At 40.6% G+C, this 23,153-nt stretch overlaps 1 protein-coding gene across 1 annotated transcript in view; it reads left to right on the top strand.

Moving 5' to 3' along the window:
- Positions 1-23,153, top strand: part of Dpy19l1 (dpy-19 like C-mannosyltransferase 1) — a 102,911-nt gene that overhangs the window by 10,283 nt on the left and 69,475 nt on the right. Inside the window, exons 2-6 of the mRNA XM_060371061.1 lie at positions 7,692-7,716; positions 8,301-8,388; positions 11,818-11,955; positions 14,863-14,983; positions 15,612-15,705. Of these exons, the coding sequence (XP_060227044.1) occupies positions 7,692-7,716; positions 8,301-8,388; positions 11,818-11,955; positions 14,863-14,983; positions 15,612-15,705 (466 nt within the window). The remainder of the gene's footprint in view (positions 1-7,691; positions 7,717-8,300; positions 8,389-11,817; positions 11,956-14,862; positions 14,984-15,611; positions 15,706-23,153) is intronic.

The following is a 23,153-nucleotide window of genomic DNA, read 5'->3' as shown; positions in this document are numbered from 1 at the left end:
TAGAGGAAAATGGGTCACTAAGGGGTGGACCTTGAGGTTCATAGCACCTGCAGCAGCCACATTCCAGAGGGCATCTCTACCTCTAGACTGTGAGTCCTGGAATTAGCTGCTCAGGTGCCCACTGTTACTGTCAGTGCCTTCCTGCTGTGAAGGACATCACCTCAAATCATGAACACACATAAGTGCATCCTTCCTCTGGTTGCTCCTCATGGCTTTTAATCACAGAGGCAAGAAAAAGAACATTAAAAAAATTTATAAATTAGAAATTCCTAGAATTTCAGACTTTAGGCTAGTTAGTAAAACTAGTACCTCTAATTTTATTCAGTTCTATTGGGGATTTAAATGCAGTACCAGGGTTTGTACTATTGTCACTTATGCTGCTTTCTCGAACACTCACTTGTTTTCTATGTTAACTAGCTCAGTCCTTCCTAGGCATTTTTTACATCATGATGCAATCAGAAAGTGAGAGTACCATACTGTATAGTGGAGTAAAAGCACAGTCCCTACAAAGCAAGACAGCTCATCAGGAAGTGGCTGTCCGAAGGGACTTTAGCTCTTCTACCTTTGGCCATTGGTTGAGAAGCTCTGACTGTTATACTCCTGATGTTCACACGGTACAGCGAGTGTGACCCACTGCACACGGAGCAAGTGAGACTTCAGTAAGTGTCAGTGCATTGCCGTCATCTATTTGACTTCTACCATCAGTACTGGTGATGAAGATTCTTTTGTCATGTTGAATCCAAGTCCATATCTAGCTTTAGTGTATTTGTCTTCTGGATGTCTACTAAATCCACACTGTTAGGCCTCAAAGAAACCCAGGACAAATGGCTAACTGAGGTATCTGTTAACATATCAAAGCAGATGCTGGACCCCAGAATCACAAGACAGAGTCCTCCTGGCTGGCATATCCTGGCCCCTGCCCTAAGCCTCTCCAGCCCTTTTCCCCAGCTTCTCTGGTTTTTATATTCCCCAGCTATTTTGGGTACCTGTCCTCTTGACTCCAGGTTCCTCAGTTGCTCCTTTGGTTCCTCACTCTTCCTCTCTCACTCTCCCTCCTCTTCTCATGGCTTGGTCTAGGTCTATTCTCCTGGCCCAGTTCAGTTTGGACTCTTCCAGATGCTTCTGGCTATTTTGTCCCTCGTATCTACAACAAAACCTTCTCCTCAGCTATACCTGCGAGCAGTCGAGCCCTCATTTTTCATTCACACACCAAGTTGTATTCATGCCTTGACTTCTCTTTCCAGGATTCTCCTTTAATAAACTGATTTAAGAAGGTCACTGATCTTTATGTCTGCTTGAGTGCTTAATGTGTTCATTCGTTCCGGGAACCGAAATCTTACCCTTTGAAAATGTTATCCTCAAGGACGAACTAGTTGATGATTATTTCTGGAGTGGTGTTCTTGGTTTCTTGGATGTGTGTTGCACGTCTAGAGAACTTTTAGACGTTTGTTGGCTCTGGCACATTGTGGGCCTCAGGATGACTTTCCTTAAACTGGGTCCTAAGAAGAGTGTTTTTATTTGTTAACTTAGGACCCAGAAGCTGGGTTTTGTTTTCTAGGTACTATAGAGACAACGTCTCTCTGTCTCTCTCTCTCACACGTACACACACTGCACACACACTTGCTGACACACACACAACACATGCACACACAGGTTTGACTTTGGAGGATGGCTGCAAAGCACAGTCACTTGAGCACCTAATGTTTTAGGAGGTGCCTGCTCAGTACTGGGAGAATGAAAGGTCTGTGGTGGGGAATGACTAGGAATAGTCAGGAGTACGGGGCCCATCCTGGGAGCCATGTGTGGAAGTCATAGATTTTTAAGGAGTGAGCGAGGTAATTAGAGCCACACATTCAGACTGGCTTCATCCTTCAGGATGCTTGTTGATGTAGAATGGGGAGGCCATTTAAAGATGATTTCAGCATCTACAGAGAAGTAAAAGCTCAAGAGTGGATCTTGAGCTTAAACAGTAAGAAGTGGCTGGTATTAGAATGGATGAATAAAGAACATGTCCCCGGTTGATTTAGAAGCCTTGTCTAGATGGGTGTTGAAGTGCCTTTAATCTTGTAATATCAATTTCACCATTTTGAGGTTTAAGGAGACCAGAATGTGTGAGCATGCTTTCATAAAAATTAACTTGAGTTCAGGATAGGCTGTGTTGATGTTTTACATTAATTTTGTGTTTAGAATACACTTCTTCATATGCATATAGTTATTAGATACACTCACCTAATGTCCACAAATGGTAAGGAGGGAACTCTGCCATTTGGAAGGAGACCCAGGTGCCTCTGGGGGAAATACCTCTAAAGCCCAGCTTTTCAATTGTAGAGTGAGGATAAATGCAGGCTAGTTGTGGAAATTGAAAGTATATAGAGAATAATAATAATAATAATATTTATTATTATTGCTGGATTTTGAGACAGACACTTTCTCTGTAGCCTGGAACATATGAACTCCCCAATGCTGGGATAACAGACATGCAGTACCACACCCAGAAATTTGTGTTTTTTAAGGGAAACTACTTATAAAATACATGTGTAAAGGGAAAAAAGCAACTTCATAGGAAATTTGTTTGTAGTTGGATCACTGGCTGATTGCAGCCTTGGGGCTCCTGCAGGTTACCACGCAGGGGCAAAAAGAGAGGTCCACATGTGCTTCCTTGCTTCTGCCCTCGTGCCTTGCAGAAGGAGAGGGAACTGGGTCCCCAACTTCAGCATTGACTCTGCTGGAGGATCTTCAAATGCAGATACTTAATCCCTTGCCTCTCAGCTATTCCCTAGAGATAGGGTCAGGAAGGCCCACGGTGTCTGCTGTTCTGCTGAGGGACTGAGTGGTGGGCAGATGTCCGGGTGCAGGAAGAAGGTGAACAGGACTGGGCCGTGCCATTAAGAAGGAAGGCTTGGCTGTTTGCTTTCTCTCCTGACCCAGGGGTTGTCCAGTTGATTCCCTTCCCTACCTGCTTTGACACCTACCTTGCCACTGGGGACCCATCAGGACCTAAAGAAATAGTCTTGGACCCTTTTTTATTTTTTTAAACATATTTTTGATTTAGGTATTTCACAATTGATGATACACATAATTTTCATGACTTTATTGTTTGAAAATTTCATACATACATATATGTTTTGATCAAATCCATCTCCCATTCCTTCCTTGTCCACCCCCATCCCAACTTTTCCTCTCAACTTTATCTGCTTAGTTTAAACCCCACTTTCTTCACTTAGTGGGGCCAGTGTGAGTATGCATGGATGCAGGATAGCCTAAGGAGGATGGAAAGCCGCCCAGAGGACACAGCCCTGAAGAAAATCCAGTCTCTCTCCCACAGCAGGAAACCTTTGCTAGTATTTCCGCAACTAGGGGTAGGGCCACTCACCCAGCATGCTGGAATTTTGGCTGTCTGGATCTTGTGAATATCTTGGATAGCCCCTGAATCTGTGTGTTCAAGGCTTTGCCATGCCTGGCAAATACTGTTTTGCTTCAGAGATCTGCTTCCGCTGGCTCTCCAGTCTTTCTGAATTCTCTTTGGCAGTGATTGCTGAGCTTTGGAGGAAGGGGATGCATTAGAGATGTCCCATTTAGAGCTGAGCACTCCACAGTCTCTTATTCTCTGTCTGCACGTTGAGCAGTTGTGGGTCCAGGTATCAGTCACCATCTACCAGAACAAGAAGCTTCCCTGGTGAGGGTTGAGCAGCAAAGTAATGTATGGGTATAAGGTAACTTAAGAGGCATTTTATTACCATGTTCATTTAGCGGGATAATAGTAGTAGGTTTTCCTCAAAGGCCTGTGACCTGACTAACCATAGGTTCTTGGCTCAGTTAATCATACCAGGTGTGACTTCTGTCTTGTGGCTTAGGCTTTAAATTCAACCAGAAACTGATTGATTACTCTTATAATATTTGTGCCACTATTTCATCAGTGGCATGTCTTGACAGGGCAGTAATTATTGTAGCTTGCTTACAGGGTTCAGAGCTGGATAAAACTGCTGATTATGTACCAAGCATAGAACCTTCCAGCACTGTGAGAGCTGAGTAGTAGGATGAAGCTTTTTGGTCAGTACCAGCTCAATCCATGTCCTTTGTGTGACTCAGTATGTCTTTAGTGCTTGGGTCTCACCATCAGCAGTGTAACCAAGAGCAATACAATGGACTCTTAATGTTCAAGGGAGGGTCTCTGGAACCCCCTAAACGTCACCTTATACCTGGCACATACCTGACTCCTTCCCAGCTGTCCTTGGATTCTTGGGCTGTGGTTGGAATGTGGAGTCAGCATTGGGCAGGTGAAATATGGTTTGGGCAGGAGAAATGTGGTTGTCAAGCGCTCCAGTAGGGCAGAAGATCCACTTGCATGCTTCCCACCCTGCGGCTGGCCCAGTAAGCTGAGAAAACTCAGGGCTACTCTGCTCACCGATGTGGCAGGAAATCCTGAGACTTGGCTTCAACGATCTGTCTAACTTGCAGGGAGTAAAGGAGAAAAGATTTACGTAGAGGTGGGTGTCTAACAGAAGGTTCAATTTAGCTTCTTTACTACCAAGACAGGGTTAGGGTTTCGTGTATATCCTCCCATCACTCTTAGTTAGACACAGTAGCTTCTAAGTCATTTGCACCCCAGCTGTATCCTCAGGCTAATGAATACTAGGAACTTTGTTTCTAAACTCTGGTCTACAGGACAGTGAGGCTCTATCTTGTTTAGCTAGAATCTAGCTGCAAGAAGAGACTTCGAGTTTTATTTATAATGTTTCACCTCAAATCCTGCAGGATTGAAAATTGATACATAGAAAATTGTAACATAGAACCTGCTACAAAGTACTTAACCGTCAAGAGTTAAGGTAAAAGCCCAGCTCTGACTGAGCTTTGGCCTGGGCCATACAATGCTTCCAGCCCAACTGAGAGGGCTTTCAAAACCATGATGGTAAGGAGTGAGATCCTATGCAATCACCTTTCCTTAACCTTCTTTCAGTTGTTGTTTTTAATCAGCAGATTTGTTTTTTAAATAAGAAAAACTGAGAACACAAAAAGAACATATCTGTTTAAGTGGAGAGAAATGGGTTATCTATTTTGTTAGACCTTTTCCACCAACACACACATCAAGTATAAAAGGGTTAATAATTAACGGATACAAATTTAGAGAAAATAAGTTAGAATATTCTTTTTTTTTAGAATATTCTTTTTTGATGCCAAGAAAATTACAGAAATGCTTTTAGAAGTTTCTGTCACTTTGTCTTTATTCCTAAATCACATGTTCACAAAGCAGTACTATAACTGTACACAAAGCCATACTGTAACTTCAAGTGACACAATATACACATTTTAAATAAATTTATCTCCAGATTTTAATATAAGAGTTCTTTTTACACATTATACATTCTTTTTTATACACTTTTATACATTTTGTGTGTGTGTGCGCTCAAGCCTGCCTGTATATGTGTGTGAGTCTGTGTCTCAGCTGTGTGTCTCTGTGTGCCTGTGTCTATGAGCTTGCACCTGTGGATGCCAGAAGAAGCATGGGTGTTATTTTTCAAGAGCTGTCCATTTTGTTATATGGAGACAAGAGTCTTTCAATGGGCTGGGGCTTGAAAATTAGACTAAGCTGGCTGGCCCATGAGCCCTGGAAATCCTCCCTTTTCTGTTTCTCCAGTGCTGGGCTTACAAATGCTGCTGACTACCACACCCAGCTTTTCATGTGGTGCTGGGTTGATCATCACACTTTTGTGGCAAATATTCTCTGCTCTGAGCCTTCTCCCCATCTAATAATTAATAGTGTCTAAAAAGTATATTTGCTGTATTGAGGGATGCATTGCAGCAATTTTTTCTTCTCTATTTAAAATAAAAAGGGGCTGGGATTAAGAATTATTTATGGCCAAGGTGACTGAGAATTTGGCACTGTCTTCCCTTCTGTCCTCTTCTACAGAGGCCGTACAGTTTGTGGATCTTAGCTCAGAAGTCTTCAGCCTCGATCATTAGCTTTTCCATTTGCCCAATCCATGGTGTATCATTCAGCAAGTTACTCACCCGCAGTGTGCCCCAGTTCTTCGTAACTGAGCACTTACGCCTACCCCAGCAGGGAAGCTGTGTAGATTTATTGATTTCCTGTAGGTAAAGCTCATCCAAAGTGCTGGGTAGGTGTGTAATGTTTGGGTGTTATCACTAACTTGAAAGGAAGAGATTGAAAAAGTGCCATTCATGTGCCAGTAATGCCAGGATTTCCTATTGTCCACACTGGTGCTAAGGAAGCTGATTAAAGGAACTAAAAACATCTGGCATCTTCCATCCTTTTCCCAAGAGAGTATGATACTTTTGAGAACACAAAGTAAATCCTCATTTTCACTACAGAATAGATGATGAAACTTGTTCAAGTAAGAAATCAAGCCTAGCATGTCTGTTTTTACCAGATATTCTAGAATGTTATGTTGGCCAAGTAGAAGATGCTAATGGTAAAATTATAAAACAGAAAAATTAGCATTTGCTAATAATACTGTCTGAAATGGAAAATTTTAAATGATAAGCTGAAAATACTATAATTAATAAATTGAAAGAAAATGAGCTAAACAAATGTATCACAGATTAGTTTTCATATATTTATACATTACCAGTATTGTACATTTGCATATAAATTATTTCATGGACATTAGAAAAAATTTAAAATAGGAATAGGGTGAATATTTCGAATCTGCAATCCAAAGTCTGAAGCACTTTGAGTGTTAACATTGGGCACAGGTGGAAACTATTACCCCTGACCTTCATCCTGAAAGTACCATGTAAAAGCACCTTCTGACTGTAACAGTATTTCAGAGACATAAGTGGATTTGTCCAGACACTGGTGCTGTCTCCAACTATTTTATTATATACAAGCAGATATTTCAAAATAAAAAAGATTAAAATTTGAAACACTTCTTGTCCCAAGCTTTGAGGATAAGAGCTCCTCCCTTTGTACTAGCTGATAGAATTTTTCTCAAGGGTAATTGAAAAGTGATTGGAATAACTGTGTGTGTATACTATGTTTATGGAGACAAAGTCTAAAATCTGCAGTTTGCAGTGATCTTTGTACTTGGGCAGAAAGTGAACTGATCTGTGATGTGCTCTGTGTTATTGTTAGCCTTGCTCTGAGTCTTTCTTTCTCTGCCTCTTATTTTCTCCTTCCATTTTATATTACTATATCTATAAATAATAGTGGGACTTCCCATAAAACAAATCCAGGCACTGAGGTAGTTAAAAAAAAAAAAAGGTAGTGGTACTTTGTGTATCTCAATTGTAATGCTGGCTCTACTAGTCATTGTGGTTTTTTGTTCTAAGGAATCTTTATCTATTGATTCTGTTGCTATGAGGTCTTTTTGTAGTGGTTTCCATCTAATAGTTCTTGTACAATGTCTGGCAATAATAGGACCTCATGTATTTTGCAGACTGAGTGAGTGAGTGAATAAAAACTGTAGCTAGAGCCTGAGCTGGTCTGTTGGTGTTGTGTAGGCTTAGCCTCAGTACTTTTTTTGAAGGGTCAGTAGTTTCTCCTCAATGCTAACATGCTAAGCCTGGTTCAAGTTTTCCACAGCTCAGGCTTTAGAAGTGTATCTTGGGAGTGTTTGTGTGGACTGCAGCCATTTGGCTCTGAATGTGCTGGATTTCATTGAAGTGCTTATCTGTAAGGAGAAAATCTTTTTTTATGCTAAAATAATAATATAAATTTCTTTTTCTTTCAGCTTCCTTTGCAGCCCTATTGCACTGGTAAGATTGTTTTTCTTCAATGATATATATTATGCAAATGTTTATAACTTACAAACGCTATATCCCATGTATTTAAAAGACTAGCTTCTGTATCTTAAGGATGAATGTATCTTATTTATACAACAATCCTCTGAAAGATTAGTTTCATTGATAAGTCAGGATCAGAATAATAAAACTTTTATATAAAGTTATCCATTATTAAAGAGGCTATATTTGATACTCTAATTTGCTTAACATTAATATGGTGTGCATGTTGAGCATTAGATTGATGTTTTTAATCTTTTGGGTGAAGAAATGTCTGCATTTTGTGAACCAGACAGTTTCTGAATAGTACCCATGGCACATTCAGTGTGATCTATGGTTTTATAGTACATCACTTAAAATATTGTTATGGTTTATTTTAATGTTAAAATCTAATTGGAATGTGTTTTCTTATGGAGAGAATTGTTGAAACCTGGTAGAAAACAAATATAGATACAATTGTTTTTCAGTTTTATTGCAAACTGTCAACAATCTGTAGGACTGCCCTCTTTGCTTTTGGAATAATCTTCAGCCCTGTTGCTTTGTTGTTTTAATGTTTCCAGGAGTCACATAACGCACCTCTTTGAAAATGATCGGCATTTTTCTCACCTCTCCACACTGGAAAGGGAAATGGCTTTCCGCACTGAAATGGTTAGTTTTTTGTGTGTATAGCATTTCATTGTAGTACTTTGGAACTGAAAATATTTCAAAGCTCTTTGACATGAAAGGTTTTACCAACACATTTCCAAGTAAAAGGAGTAGATGTTAGTATACAGGCGTTCTGCTGGCCTGCCCTCAGGGACCTGGCAATTGTTTAGGACACACCCTGCCAGGTACAACAGGTGTGTGCTGAGTACAAAAGGACCACCAGCCACTCCATAGCTCTCTTGGCATTCTCTCCCTTCTCTCTCTGCCCCTGTCTGTCCTCATGGCTCTACTCCATTTGTCTGCCTGTCTACAAGTCTGCTTGCTTGCCTCTATCCCTTCCCATGCCCTCACTCCTCTCTCTTTCCCAATAATTGTGTGGTGCTGTCCCCAGGGGCACACCTTGGAAGGGCTCATTGAAGGTGCCTCTGCCACACTATATTTCATGACAGCCCCAGCTCATCTTGTAGCTTCAACAACAGACAGCATCCAGCCTTCCACACCCCCTGTCCATCTCTGTAAAGGACACTAGACTCTTGCACTAGTGCCTGCTAAGATCCACAAAGGACTTTTAGCGATTTCTTAGCACCATCAAATTAAAACCAGTGTTTGAACGAGCTGATTGGTACTTGACAGCAGTTGATAATGCAAACTGAAGATGCAAACTGTCTGTACTTGTGTTTAGCTGCTGTATTGCTGAGTCTTTGATCTCTAAGTCCCTCTTTCTGTTTGTTTTTCTACCATTTATCTATTGAGGAGCCACCTGTCTATCATCTATCTATCTGTCTGGTCTATCTGTCTATCATTATCTATCTACCTATCACCCATCTATCTTCTGTCTATCATCTATCTTCTATTCATCTATCTATCATCTGTCTCTGTCTGTCTATCCATCTCTCTACCAATGCCTCAACATACATATAGTATACATACATATGTTACATAAAAATGTCCATTGTAACTCACATTTTCACTTGATTCCCATTTCCTTTGTCTTCTGAAAACTAACGGAAAATATGACTCCTTTTCAGGTAGGAAAAATTCCCAGCTGGTGCTTCACACTTTTATTGTAGCATTTAAGTACACACCTGTTGCCTTCCCAGATGATCATTCTGGGGAGCAGCTTAAGGAATGGTCCGGCTGAGTCCTTCTTAATGCCCAGCCATTCAGGTAGTTCACTCATCTTGTTGGAATACACACTTGTCATTATTTTTCTTAAAATGCTGACTTGTAACTCTGTAAAGAATTTTCCTGCATTGTGGCTTCAGTTTTTCTCTGAGGCTTACTTCTTAGTGAAAAGTCAGCAAGATGATCAGTTCTTTTATTTACATTTTTTTTCATAAAAATAAATTAATCCTCTCACATCTTCTAGTCAGAATCAGCAGACTCATTGGCCCATATTGTGTAACCTTTGGTGTTTGGAGCTGGCCATTGTCTTGTTGTTGGCTGTGCTGACCCTCAGTGTGACCTCACTAGTGTTTCCTTGGTGTCCAGGGCCTTCTTAATTTGGGGTGCTGCATGACAGCTCCTACAGAGGCCTTCGGGCAGCCAGCTTTCCAAGGAGCCTTAGTTCTTTTCAGTTGCAGATGGCATGTAGAGAGCAGGCCTCTGTGCTGCTGGAGCTCCTTTGCTACTGCATGGGCTACTGAGCCTTGGATGTTTAGTGAGCAGAATTAGCAACCTTTTTGTTTTTTAAACAAAAAGCAGGAAGTCAGGAATTTATATTAAGATTTTTAAAAATAAAATTAGAATATGATCTATTTTCATTGATATTAAATTTGCTTTACTCTGAGAGTATTAATTCCAAATTATTTATTTAATAGAATGAAAATGTCAAATTCATTACTAGAAATATAATTATTAAACAAAATTCAGGGTTTCCTCATAGCCTGTCTCAATGCTATGCTGTGCTCCACTTAGAATGCCTGGTAGGATTACTTGCTATTCTCTTCCAATTTGATAAATAATTAACCTTTTTTCTTTATTTTTGTTACTTAAATATTGAAAGTTGTGTGTTTTGTGATTAAATAAATGTTAATATGTTTCTAAAATGACACTCACAGAGCAGGGTAGTTACAGTAAGTAGCTTGAGGAGCCTGGGGAAACTTCAGTAACAGGGTCTTCCGTTGAATGAAAACAATGGGAATCTGCTTTTTGACAGCTCAGAGTCTAGAAGGGAGCCAGTCAGCAAGGCAAACTTCTCCTGAGGCCAGCTTGGGTTTGCTGACTGTCTGTGTTTCCTTGGCTTGTTGCTGCATCACTCTTCAGTCTCTGCTTCTGTCCTCTTCATATCGTTTTGTTCTTCATGTTTTTCCATCTGTCTTTCCGTGTCTTAATGTTGTGTTCAATTTAGAGTCACCATAATCTGCTCTGTCCTTACTTGAACTTGATTATATCATTAAGAACCCTCTTCCCAATGAGACCATATTCACCAGCGCTGGCCGACAAGAAAGGTTTAGAGACCTTGTCAACTTAATACAGTAGGAAATATAATTTTAGAAAGGATTACGTGAGACCTAACTCCAGGCAGAATCAAGCTTCCTCTCTCTGGCACATTCTGGGTAATAAGAAAGTTACCTTCCTATGTTCAGGGCCTGGCAGGCTGTCCACTCCAGTGAAACTGCAGAGAAGGTGGCATTTGCCCTCTATCCCTCTGTGTCCTTTACACTGCCTCTCGGACTTTGCCTGAGCTTCATGAACTCTGAGGGGATTTTGTGATTAATTAATTAATTAATTAATTGGTTAACTGCCTCAGACTGACTTTGTAGTCAGGATGACCTTGACTTCTTGTCCCACCTGCCTTCACTTTTCAAGTGCTGGGGTTACAGCTCAGAGTGTCCTGTGTGCTGGGAGCACTGAGCCACGTAAGCCACATCTTCAGCCCTGCCTCATTGTGTATCTCATGCCATTTCTAAAGGTTGTTACAAACCTTTAGAAAGTAGCATGTCCCTCTAAACATTCCTATTTCCCTCAAAATACAACTGTTCGCAGTCCCCAGGGTTCACTCTATACCAAGTTGCTATGGGAGAAAATGATCTGTAAAATTATTGTTTGACAGGAATGTGTATAATCTGCAGTCTTTTAAAAATCACATTTGTGTTTTTGAATGTAAATTTGGAGGAGAAAAGATTGATGTCAGTTTGAGTATTGAATAGACTTCATACATTGCATGCACTGAATTACATGTATACATATTTAAATTCTGAAACTATTTTTGAAGCTATTTTTCCATTTAATTATTTCAATTAAGATGAAATTCTGTACTTTTTTACAACCTAAGAGTTTATAAGTGATCAGAAACCTGTGAAATTAATTGTAGCTATTACCTGCTTGAGTGCTTAGTTTTTCAAAACCAGTGTATTTTAAATATTTGTAATCTAAGAAGTTGAATAACTATGTACTTTTTATTGTAACTGGAGCGTATCCTTTTTTTAGGGGCTTTATTATTCTTACTTCAAGACTATTGTGGAAGCACCCTCATTTTTAAATGGAGTATGGATGATAATGAATGACAAGCTGACTGAATATCCCCTTGTTATTAACACATTAAAAAGGTTTAATCTTTACCCTGAGGTAAGTTATTATTATCAGTTGGGATTTTTTTTCGTAGAAAAAAAAATGCTTTTTAAAAATTAAATGTGATCCTAACTCTTAAGTTCTGATTGACCATACTAAATTTTATTTCATTTTTTAATAAAAAATAAGTGCCATGGGAAGGAGTTTATTGGGGGAAATTTTAAATCTCTGGGAACTGTAATTGTGGTTGCATTATTAGAAAGCGAGGGAGCTCTCTACATTTGTTGAGTTCCTAGCAAGAAATGACCATGACTGTCACATGTCATTTGTCAGATAACAATCCTTTTCTTTGTAGGATATAATCCTTCCCTCTCTAGGGTTGCATCCTCCCTGTCTAGGGTAACATCCTCCCTGTCTAGGGTAACATCCTTCCCTCTCTAGGGTTGATTATTGAGTAAACAGTACAAATGCCCTCCACAGTTCAGTGTTTTCTCACAAATATTGAATATTTTTAAATATTCTTGAATATTTTCTGTTACTATATGCAAGTAGACTACAAAAATGGGATTAAAACTATGCAATATTTTTTTTATGTGTGTGTGTGTGTGTTTTGTCTTTTGGTTGTGGTATTTGTATCCACCCTCTCTACGACTTCCCCTTCATTGTGTATTTTTTTTTTTCCAAGACAGGGTTTCTCTGTGTAGCCATGGATGTCATCATGTCATTTTTAATGGCTGGATGCATGATGTACTATTGTGGCCTTTAGCTCATTTTCTATGGACAATTTAACTTTTCAAACTTGTGAACGTTCTAAGCAAAGTGGTAGCAAACATCCATGAATCTAAATCTTTATTATACACATCTGCCTTTAGTTAGGTTTTAGTGCTTTGACAAAACACTTACAATCAAAGGGAACTTGGGGAAGAAAGAGTTTATGTGGCTTATGTAATGGAAAACCAAAGTAGGGATTCAAGGCCGGAAACTGGAGGCAGGAACTGAAGAAGAGACCGTGGAAGGGTGCTGCTAACTGGCTTGCTTCCCATTACCTGGCCACAAGGGGCACTGCTCACATGGGCTGGGCCCTCACATCCATAACTAATCAGGAAAATGCCCACACTTGGCTTACAGGTCAACCTTTGGAAATGTTTTCTCAATTAAGATTCCCTCTTCCAAGATAATTCTATGTTTGTGTTTAATTGACAGAATTTACCAGCAAAACATTTATTCATTTTTTTTTAAAAAAAAACTATAAATTTGTGAATATAGACCTTCAGTTTAGCAGAATATGTATTGTAATGATTTGGGGGCATATTGCCAAAAGCCTTCCACATAGGTTATACCGACTGAATCCCTGCCAACAGCAGTTTGGGAAATGCTGATTTGCATCCTTGCTATTTTTAATAGATAAGAAAATTGCAAGTACTGTATGTATTTTATTCAATTCATGTATATGTATACATTTCAGTGTTATATAAATATCAATTTTTATTTTGAAAAATTCCTATTTTTGCCCTCTTGTATATATGTTTCTATTGAGTTTCTTTAAAGACTCATTTTTTTATACATAAGATTTTATCATTATGACATTAATAAAATATTTTTGCTATGAATGCATATTTTTTCTATGCAACATTTTATGCTTATATTAATTTATGACTTTTAACCATGCATGTAAAATATTTATTCTTTATAGTTATATATTTATACTTTTAACTTATTTGGAGTTTGCATTGATGCATTTGTAGAATACTATTTTTGTCACACTGGTCTTTGTAACTTACACTGATGACAGGCCTGTTTCCTCTGCACTGATTTGAAGTAGCTTTCTTTTCTATGTGCATAATTAGTGTACATATCAATGACTCACCTCATTGGAGGTCCTGAAAGTAAACTCTGAGGTAGAAATTTATTTGTAGCAAGTGTATCAGTGCCCTTGGGTTTATACCTGAGGGAGGTTGGATGGAGACAGAAGGAGGTATAAAAAGGAGTTGAGCTATGATGGAGTTTCTTCAAAAACCCTAGTGAATCTCATTCATGGGTTCACTGGGCTGGGGTAGCTTTGCACAGCTATCCTTCCTCTGGCAAAGGCCCCTGAACTATGTATCACTTGTATTGATTAGCCTGTTCTAGGATGCAGTTTTTCCTGTGTGACCTTGAGTACATTACTTTCTTCAGCCTAGAGCAGATCTGCAGAGTTGACAGCTGTCAGCTACCAACCATCTATCTGGGCAGCGGCTGGGGCTGGGAGTGCCTCTGTCTGGAAGGTGGACCAGCTGCTGCCCATTGCCTTCACATAGGGCATCAGTCCATGTGGGTGTGCTTCTGCCAGCAACATACTATTTCAGTTACTCTCAGTGATAGACCTTTATATTCATTAGGACATTCTCCTTTTATTTATTTATTTATTACTTTCCTAGAATAATGAGAAATTGGCTAGGATTGTTTTAGCTTTACAAACTAATTTGATAAATGAATTTATATTAAATGTATATATATATTTGATTACAAACATGTATACATATATATATATATTTGTTTAGGTCTTTTATGTTCCTTGATGGAATTTTATATTTTTGAAAAATGTAAATTTTGCAGATTTATTTTCTTTCTTCTCACTTGTGCATCACCAGTCAGACTTGACTACTGAAGGGTCTGTGGAAGAGGCTGACCCTCCTTTAACTGGACGTAGAGGGAGCCAAACAGGTGACACATAGAAAAAAACATTAAAATCTCTAAAACATATTCTATTAATGAAAACTATATTTTTTTCTTTTATAAAAAATTTTAGGACAGGGTTTCTCTCTATACCCCTGGCTGTCCTGGACTCTCTCTGTAGACCAGGCTGGCCTCAAGCTGTCAGAGATCCACCTGCCTCTGCCTCTCTAGTGCTGGGATTAAAGGAGTGTGCCACCATTGCCTGGCTTGAAAAATATTTCTTATGACATCTGAATTTTCTTTGAAAAGGTGATCTTAGCCAGTTGGTACCGGATTTATACCAAAATAATGGATTTGATTGGTATTCAAACCAAGATATGCTGGACAGTTACCAGAGGAGAAGGACTCAGTTCAATTGAAAGCTGTGAGGGTAAGCTTTTTTCCATGTTGTCCACTTACCTGTTGGACTAAGTAGACTTACTCCATCCCAAATGGTATAAGTAATAACCATTTTATTATGCTCTTGGTTTCTGCCACTTGCACATTTGGGCAGGCTGGTTTGCTTCCATGGTCACCAGGTAGTCACATACATGGCTGGGGAAAGTGGACTAACCAGAGCTGTTTTAGTCATATTTTGGTCCTTCGGCTCCTCTAGTTCAGGTCTCCCCAGGATGTCTACATGTCACCTTTCCATGGACTTTGAGCTTTCTTATAGCTAGGTACACCACAAAGTACCTTGTAGTTGTACTCTTTCCAAAGTAGCTTCACTCCAACTATCACCATGCCTGCTGCTGCCCTCTTCCTGGAGGCAGTGGTGCTGCCTCTGCCTTACTCTGCTGCAGCCCCACCCAACACCCCAGACCTCCTTAGACAGCTTAGAACAGCATATCTGAATAATACTATTCTCCACACTATTCTGTATTCATGTCCTGTTTTCATATGGGAACCAAGGAAACCATTTATCTGGCAACCGTTTCACACTAAGCACAGTTTAATGTAAATTGCTAGACTCATAACATAATTTGTGGCTAGAACATATGTTTTGTTTATTTTTAAAGGATTGGGAGATCCTGCTTGCTTTTATGTTGCTGTAATTTTTATGTTAAATGGACTAATGATGGCATTATTCTTCATATATGGCACATATTTAAGGTAAGAATATTTTAGTATGTATTTATAAAATATAAAAAGTAATTAGTTAATAATTATTGATAACTTATTGTTCAGTTTTAATAATGTTTCTAAAATATCTATTTGTGGTTAGAATAAGATTTCTTATTGGTCTGATTTCACTATTGTTATGGCAATCACATTGTAGATAATTTTAGAGTATTGGTTCCTTCCTAATGCTGTGACCCTTTAATACAGTTTGTCATGTTGTGGTGACCCCAACCATAAAATTATTTTATTGCTATTTCATAAGTGTAATTTTGCTACTGTTATGAATTATAATATAAATATCTGATATGTGACCCCAAAAGGGGCACATCCCATGGGTTGAGAACCACTGCTTCAGAAACTTTAATAGGGTATGGTAGGCATATGTAGTAAATGCTAATGATTCCTAGGCATGTGATCATATGTAATATGTATAATTTTCATAAAATATGGAAGCACCATTTATTATCAAATGATAGTAATGGCTGTTGCTTTGCTCCTGTTAAAGCATAGTGTATTCCGCACAACTGTTTGCTATCTGCTTAGCTTCACAGTCAAGCAGTGTTCCTGTAACTTCAGTAATGATAGTGTTTAAAGGTTTTGTGTTTGCATTTTTCTTTTTATTTTGATGATGTATTGCAATATGCGTGTGTGTGCTTGTCTGAACTATGTGTGTGTGTATGTGTATGTGTGTGTGCATGTATGAGGATGCACAGGAATGTAGGGGTGTATGTGCATGTGTGTGGAGGTAAGAGAGCAATGTTAAATGCTGAGGCACTTCCAAATTTTGAGACTAGGTTTCTTGCTGGCTTGGAACTCGCCAAGTAGGCTGTGTTGGCTGACTGGCAAGCCCCAGGAATCCCTCTATCCCCTTTTCCTGAGAGCTAAGATTACAAGCTTGGATCACTCACCTTTTATCCTGGGTTCTGGTGGGTTGAACTCAGGTCCTCATATTTGCAAATCAGGCACTTGATGCCTGGACCATCTTCTCAGCCACTTGAGCTATCTGACCTTGAAAATGTCTCAGATGCTTCTTCCTGCTGCTTGCAGCCCGTCTGTAGTGCAGAACTGGGTGCAAATTTCCACTTGGGTTAGTGGAGCGAACTTGTGTTCGCTCTCTGCCCTGTGATTTTCTTCACATTTCGGTTTAACTGCTTGAAGACCTATGTTTTTAGCTCAGCGTTTAAGTACACAGCAGTTACTTGATAAATGTTTATCAAATGAAGAAGCAACTAAGTCAGTTTGAGATATAGTTGCATATATATTTAAAACACAGACACACTACCATATTTAGGAGACTTGATTTAAGTAAGATAAATGCAAAAATGGTGTTACTACTAGGCCACTTGATAGTTCTGTTTTGATTGTTGACACACTCACCCTTTACTAGAGAAAACATTGATTTATTACCGTGCTTGTTATGTAACTTTTTTATTGAAGGCTAAAGGCATAATACTTGGAAAGAAGATAGAAGGCTCTCATCTGATTGAAGGCACTGGCCCTGTATAACTTTCTTTTTTTTTATTTTTTTATAATAACTAATTCCATTATGATTCTACTCTTTTTTGATGCTTTTTTAATTTTTTATTTAACTTTTATTAATTACACTTTATTCCTTTTGTATCCCCCCATAAGCTCCTCCCTCCTCCCCTCCCGGTCCCACCCTCCCCCCTTTATGCATGCATGCCTCTCCCCAAGTCCACTGATAGGGGAGGTCCTCCTCTCCTTCTTTCTGATCTTTTTTTTTTTTTTTGTTCTTCTCAATGCAGTTTATTCAGGAACCTTGAACCCAAACCCCTACACTAAAGTTACAGACACGGAGGGGGGTGTTGTAACTGTGAACACTCATTTTAGGCCTATGTCCCCTGGTGATGGTCTTGGGGAGGTGAAGTCTTTGCGATATAATCAGACCATGAAAGAACAGCCCTTGCGATAGGGACTAACGAAGGTGTGCCCACTCGCACACCTTCCATTGAAACGGGAGGAAAACATGGTCTAACTCAGCAGCAGCCCTCACCAGACTCTGCATCCCCAGAACCTTAACCTAGCATCTTTCAGCCTCCTGAACAATGAGAAATAAGCACTATTACGCATATACTTCCTACTCGTGGTATTTAGATACAGCAGCCAGAATGGGACTAAGGCAAATTTAGACTGACCCAGAATATGGCATGCTTCCCATTCTAATGGCACCTTTTTTTTTAATTTTTTATTTTTTCAATGCAGTTTATTCAGGAACCTTGAACAATCATCTGACCCTGGGAAAAGCCAGCCCACATCTTAAATAGCCTCTGGGTAGCCAACCCCAGCGTGCCACGTGGGCAATGCAGATAGGTCCACATACGTGGAAGCAAGCCAGATCCTCAGCCTTAGCCAAATGTGGAATTGTTCGTGACAGAGAGCACTCACCATCAGGAAGGTGGAAGGTGGAAACCAGCTCCATCTTTAAGGCGCGGCATTACACAGCTCTGTACAGTTCCCCCTTTTTGTTTTAGACGCATCAGGCAAGAGTAGAGGTCTGATCTCTGATATTAGAAATAAATTGGGACTTTGTACAGATGTTCATTTAGGTGTCATCCACCCAAAGAGCATCAGACCCGTCCGATACCTTTTTCTCAGAGGCAGGACCTGGGGCATCAACTCCCATGCAATCAGACATGCTCTTCTCTGGGTCGAAAGCGGCTGACCCTGAGTGCAGTGCTTAGCCTCGCATCCTGAGCGTATCATTTTAGCTTTTTATGGTATCCAACCATGCTTGGGGAGAATGTCCTGCTTCAATGGCTGTATAGGCCTGAATGATCATGGCTGCATCACACTGTTGTGAGACTCTAATCTTGCATATATACCACAGGCAAACCAAGGAGACCAACACCAGAAGGCCTGCTAACACTCCCATGCCCGCCCATTCCTTCAGATGATTCATGGCTGCAGCAATCCATGATGATAATCCTGTGGCTAGTCCTGCGTCCACTCTGGTAGAATTTATTGTGACAATGGCCACTCTCAGCTGCTCCATCGTAGTATCCAGTCCAATTACCTAAAATATAGCTAGACAATTGTTTAGACAGATTTGCAGCACAGGAAAAATTCTCATGTTGTATGCTAGTGACACAAAGTCCAGCATACTTTCATTGACAGCCAAGTTGAGTGATTTGCCATAGAGTATCAATTTGCTCCTGCCCGAGGTCAATCCTCTGATTGAACACCATCAAGCCTCCTTTTAGTTGAGCATTAATTCCTTTTTGTACATCTAAGGCATGAGTTCTCATCGGAAGTGGCTGCATTGTCAGGGTTCTAGGTTATCTCCATGAATAGTCCTTGGTTGGAGTATGAGTCTCTGGGAAGTTCCCTGTGTTCAAATTTTCTCGTCTGTTGCTCTCCTTGTCGAGTTCCTTTCCTCTCCAGCTCTTACTATTTCCCACTTCTTACATAAAATTCCATTCACTCTGCCCGACAGTTGGCCATCAGGCTCAGCATCTGCTTTGACAGTCTGCATGACAGACGCTTTCAGAGGCCCTCTGTGGCAGGTTCCTAGGTTATTTCCTGTTTTCTTCTTCTTCTGATGTCCATCCTCTTTGCCTTTCAGGATGGGGATTGAGCGTTTTAGTTAGGGTCCTCTCTCTTGCTTAGTTTCTTTAGATGCACAGATTTTAGTGGGTTTGTCCTATGTTGTATGTCTATATGAGTGAGTATATACTGTGTGTGTCTTTTTGCTTCTGGGACAAATCACTCACCTGGATGATGATCACCTGGATGATCCTTTCCAGGTCCCACCACTTACCTGCAAATTTCATGATTTCCTTATTTTTCATTGCTGAGTAATACTCCATTGTATAGTCGTACCACAATTTCTGCATCCATTCTTCAGCTGAGGGGCATCTGGGCTGTTTCCAGCTTCTGGCTATTACAAATAACTCAATCTTTAGCCCTAGCTTTTCCTGATAAACAAATACTTTTCTTCATATATGGGCAGTGCATGCTCAGTTGCTCAGCCAACACCTAAGATACACGTTGGGCAGCCTCTTTCTTAGGACTGTGGCCCGTGACAGGGTGCGAGCAGGCAGGGTGGCAAGTGAGGATGGTGCCATTATGCACGTTAGTGGAACACAGAGGAAGAAAGCAAGGGAAAAAGCCAAGAATCCTGAGGCAGAAGAAGTTTGTTCTGATGGAGGGGACACTGTAGTCACCCTGAGACATAAGAGGATTTGGGTAGGTGGAAATAAGCAGAAGACAACTCCCAGAGCGAGGCACAAGTGGGACATAAAAGATGTGGAAGCAGACAGAAAGGTGACAGTTTTACCTCAGGGTCATGTTCTCCAGGGGTGAGGAGGCAAAGTTGCAGCCATGAGTAGGCTGGATGATGGCCTTAGTGTAAGGCTTGTTTTAAGCTTTTTCTAAAGTGAATGGAGTAAGTTAGAAGTTTTAACAAGAAGTGGGCCATGATTCAGGCTGAGCTATGATCTTAGAGGGTCCCTAGCTGCACCTGTCCCCAGAAGTACACAATAGACACCTAGCACAACATCATGCTACAGAGCACCACTTATTATTTATTTATTTTAATTCTTAATTAATTACACTTTATTCACTTTGTATCCCCCTGTGGTTCCCTCCCTCCTCCCTTCCCAGTCCCTCCCTTCCTCCACCCTCTGCATGCATGCCCCTCCCCAAGTCCACTGATAGGGGAGGGTTTCTTTTCCTTCCTTCTGATCCTAGTCAATTAGGTCTCATCAGGAGTGGCTGCATTGTCTTCTTCTGTGGCCTGGTAATGCTGCTTCCTCCTCAGGGGGAGGTAATTAAAGAGCAGGCCAATCAGTTCATGTCAGAGACAGTCCCTGTTCCTATTACAATGGAACCCCACTTGTTCACTGAACTGCCATAGGCTACATCTGTGCAGGGATCTTAGGTTATCTCCATGCATAGTCCTTGGTTGGAATATCAGTCTCAGGAAATACCCCTGTGCTCAGATTTTTTGGTTCTGTTGCTCTCCTTATGGAGTTCCTGTCCTCTCCAGATCTTACTGTTTCCCAATTCTTACATAAGATTCCATGCACTCTGCCCAAAGGTTGCCCATAAGTCTCAGCATGTGCTTTGATAGTCTGCAGGGCAGAGCCTTACAGAGGTCCTCTGTGTCAGGCTCCTGACTTGTTCCCTCTTCTCTCCTTCTTCGGATGTCCATCCTCTTTGCCTTTCTGGATGGGAATTGAGCATTTTAGCAGGAGTCCTCCCTCTTGATTAGTTTCTTTAGGTATACAGATTTTAGTAGGTTTATCTTATATTATATGTCTATATGAGTGAGTATATACCGTGTGCATCTTTCTGCTTCTGGGATAGCTAACTCAGGATGATCTTTTCCAGATCCCACCATTTACCTGCAAATTTCATGATTTCCTTGTTTTTTATTGCTGAGTAATATTCCATTGTGTAGATATACCACAATTTGTGCATCCATCCCTCCACTGAGGGGCATCTGGGCTGTTTCCAGCTTCTGGCTATTACAAATAAGGCTGCTACAAACATGGTTGAGCAAATGTCCTTATTGTGTACTTGAGACTCTTTTGGGTATATGCCTAGGAGTGGTATGGCTGGATCTTGAGGAAGCGTCAGATTGCTTTCCAGAATGGTTGTACAAGTTTCCATTCCCACCAGCAGTGGAGGAGGGTTTCCCTTTCTCCATAACCTCTCCAGCATGTGTTGCCTTTTGAGTTTTTGATCTTAGCCATTCTGATGGGTATAAGGTAAAATCTTAGTGTCGTTTGATTTGCATTTCCCTGATGGCTAATGAGGTTGAGCATTTCTTTAAGTGTTTCTCTGCCATTCGATATTCCTCTATTGAGAACTCTCTGTTTAGCTCTGTTCTCCATTTTTTAATTGGATTACTTGATTTGTTGCTGTTTAACTTCTTAAGTTCTTTATATATTCTGGATATTAGCCCTCTGTCAGATAAAGGATTGGTGAAGATCCTTTCCCAATCTGTAGGCTGTTGTTTTGTTCTGATGACAGTGTCCTTTGCTTTACAGAAGCTTTTCAGTTTCATGGGGTCCCATTTATTGATTGTCAGAGCACCACTTATTAAGGAGCTTTGAAATCAGTTTTGTAGGTTTACTCTCCAGTTTTTGGTTTTTTTAAGTATGTGTGTGTGTGTGTGTGTCATGGAAAAAGTATTTTGGGAGCTGGGGAAACTTGCTTTTCAAACATGGAGACCTTGGTTTTTCACCAGAACCCACATGTATTAGTTACTGGGACAAAACGCCATGACCAAAGATAGCCTATGGAAAAAAGAGTTTATTTTGGCTTATAGTTCTAGAGGGATAAGAGTCTTTCCTGGCATGGAGGCATGACCAAAAAAAAAAAAAAAAAAAAAGTGGTAGACATGGCAGAAGACAGAGGAAGCTGAGAGAGCAAACTGGAAGTGAGGGAAGGCTCTCATTTCTCAAAGCCCACCTCTACTTTCTCCAGCAAGGCTATAGGATCCCCCTAAACATCACCACCACCTGGGACCAAGTTCTCAAATACCTGAGCCTGTGAGGGACGAAGAGGAAGAGGAAGAGAAAAAGAGAGAAAAGAAGGAAGGAAGGAAGGAAGGAAGGAAGGAAGGAAGGAAGGAAGGAAGGAGGGAGGGAAGGAGAGAGGAAGGAAAGGAAGGAAGGAAGGAAGGAAGGAAGGAAGGAGAGAGGAAGGAAAGGAAGGAAGGAAGGAAAGAAGGAAGGAAGGAAGGAAGGAAGGAGAGAGGAAGGAAAGGAAGGAAGGAAGGAAGGAAGGAAGGAAGGAAGGAGGGAGGGAAGGAGAGAGGAAGGAAAGGAAGGAAGGAAGGAAGGAAGGAAGGAAGGAAGGAAGGAAGGAAGGAAGGAATTAAAAAAGTAGATGATTGGCCTAGTGTCACATCCTAGCACCAGCGAGGCTGAGACAGGTAGACCCTCTGGCTCTTTGTCCAGCCAGCCTAGCAGAGTTAGCAATTTCCAGGCAAGCTGGGAGACCCTTTCTCAAATAACAAACAAAATTTACAGACAGTACGTAAAGAATTACCCCAGATCTTGTCCCCTGTCTTCTAATGCAGACACACACACACACACACACACACACACACACACATACACACACACACACATACACGCCCCCAGGAAAGCACATGCACGTACATGACACACAGGGTATTTTGAAGCAGATGCTAGACTAGACCATCCTTAATGGTGTCGGTACATCTTAAGCTTGTTATGTTTGTGTCTGTGTGCCTGATTATGCTTACAATGCTTTCTTTATTTGAATTTGCAGTCTTACATATGCCTCCAATTAAGGTGGTGGTGAGAGAGTGACTTAGATTCAGAGCATCCGAACTCCTTGAAGTAGTTAGTGGTCTCTCTTTTCCTCCCAGGGTCAAAGCCTACAGCTTGTTTCAGCTCTGCCAGCTTCACTGACTTTGACCCTTTCTGCCCAAGCTGCCCAAG

Source organism: Meriones unguiculatus, chromosome 1, assembly GCF_030254825.1.
Source record: "Meriones unguiculatus strain TT.TT164.6M chromosome 1, Bangor_MerUng_6.1, whole genome shotgun sequence".
Taxonomy (NCBI): domain Eukaryota; kingdom Metazoa; phylum Chordata; class Mammalia; order Rodentia; family Muridae; genus Meriones; species Meriones unguiculatus.
This window is presented reverse-complemented; position numbering and strand designations above follow the sequence as displayed.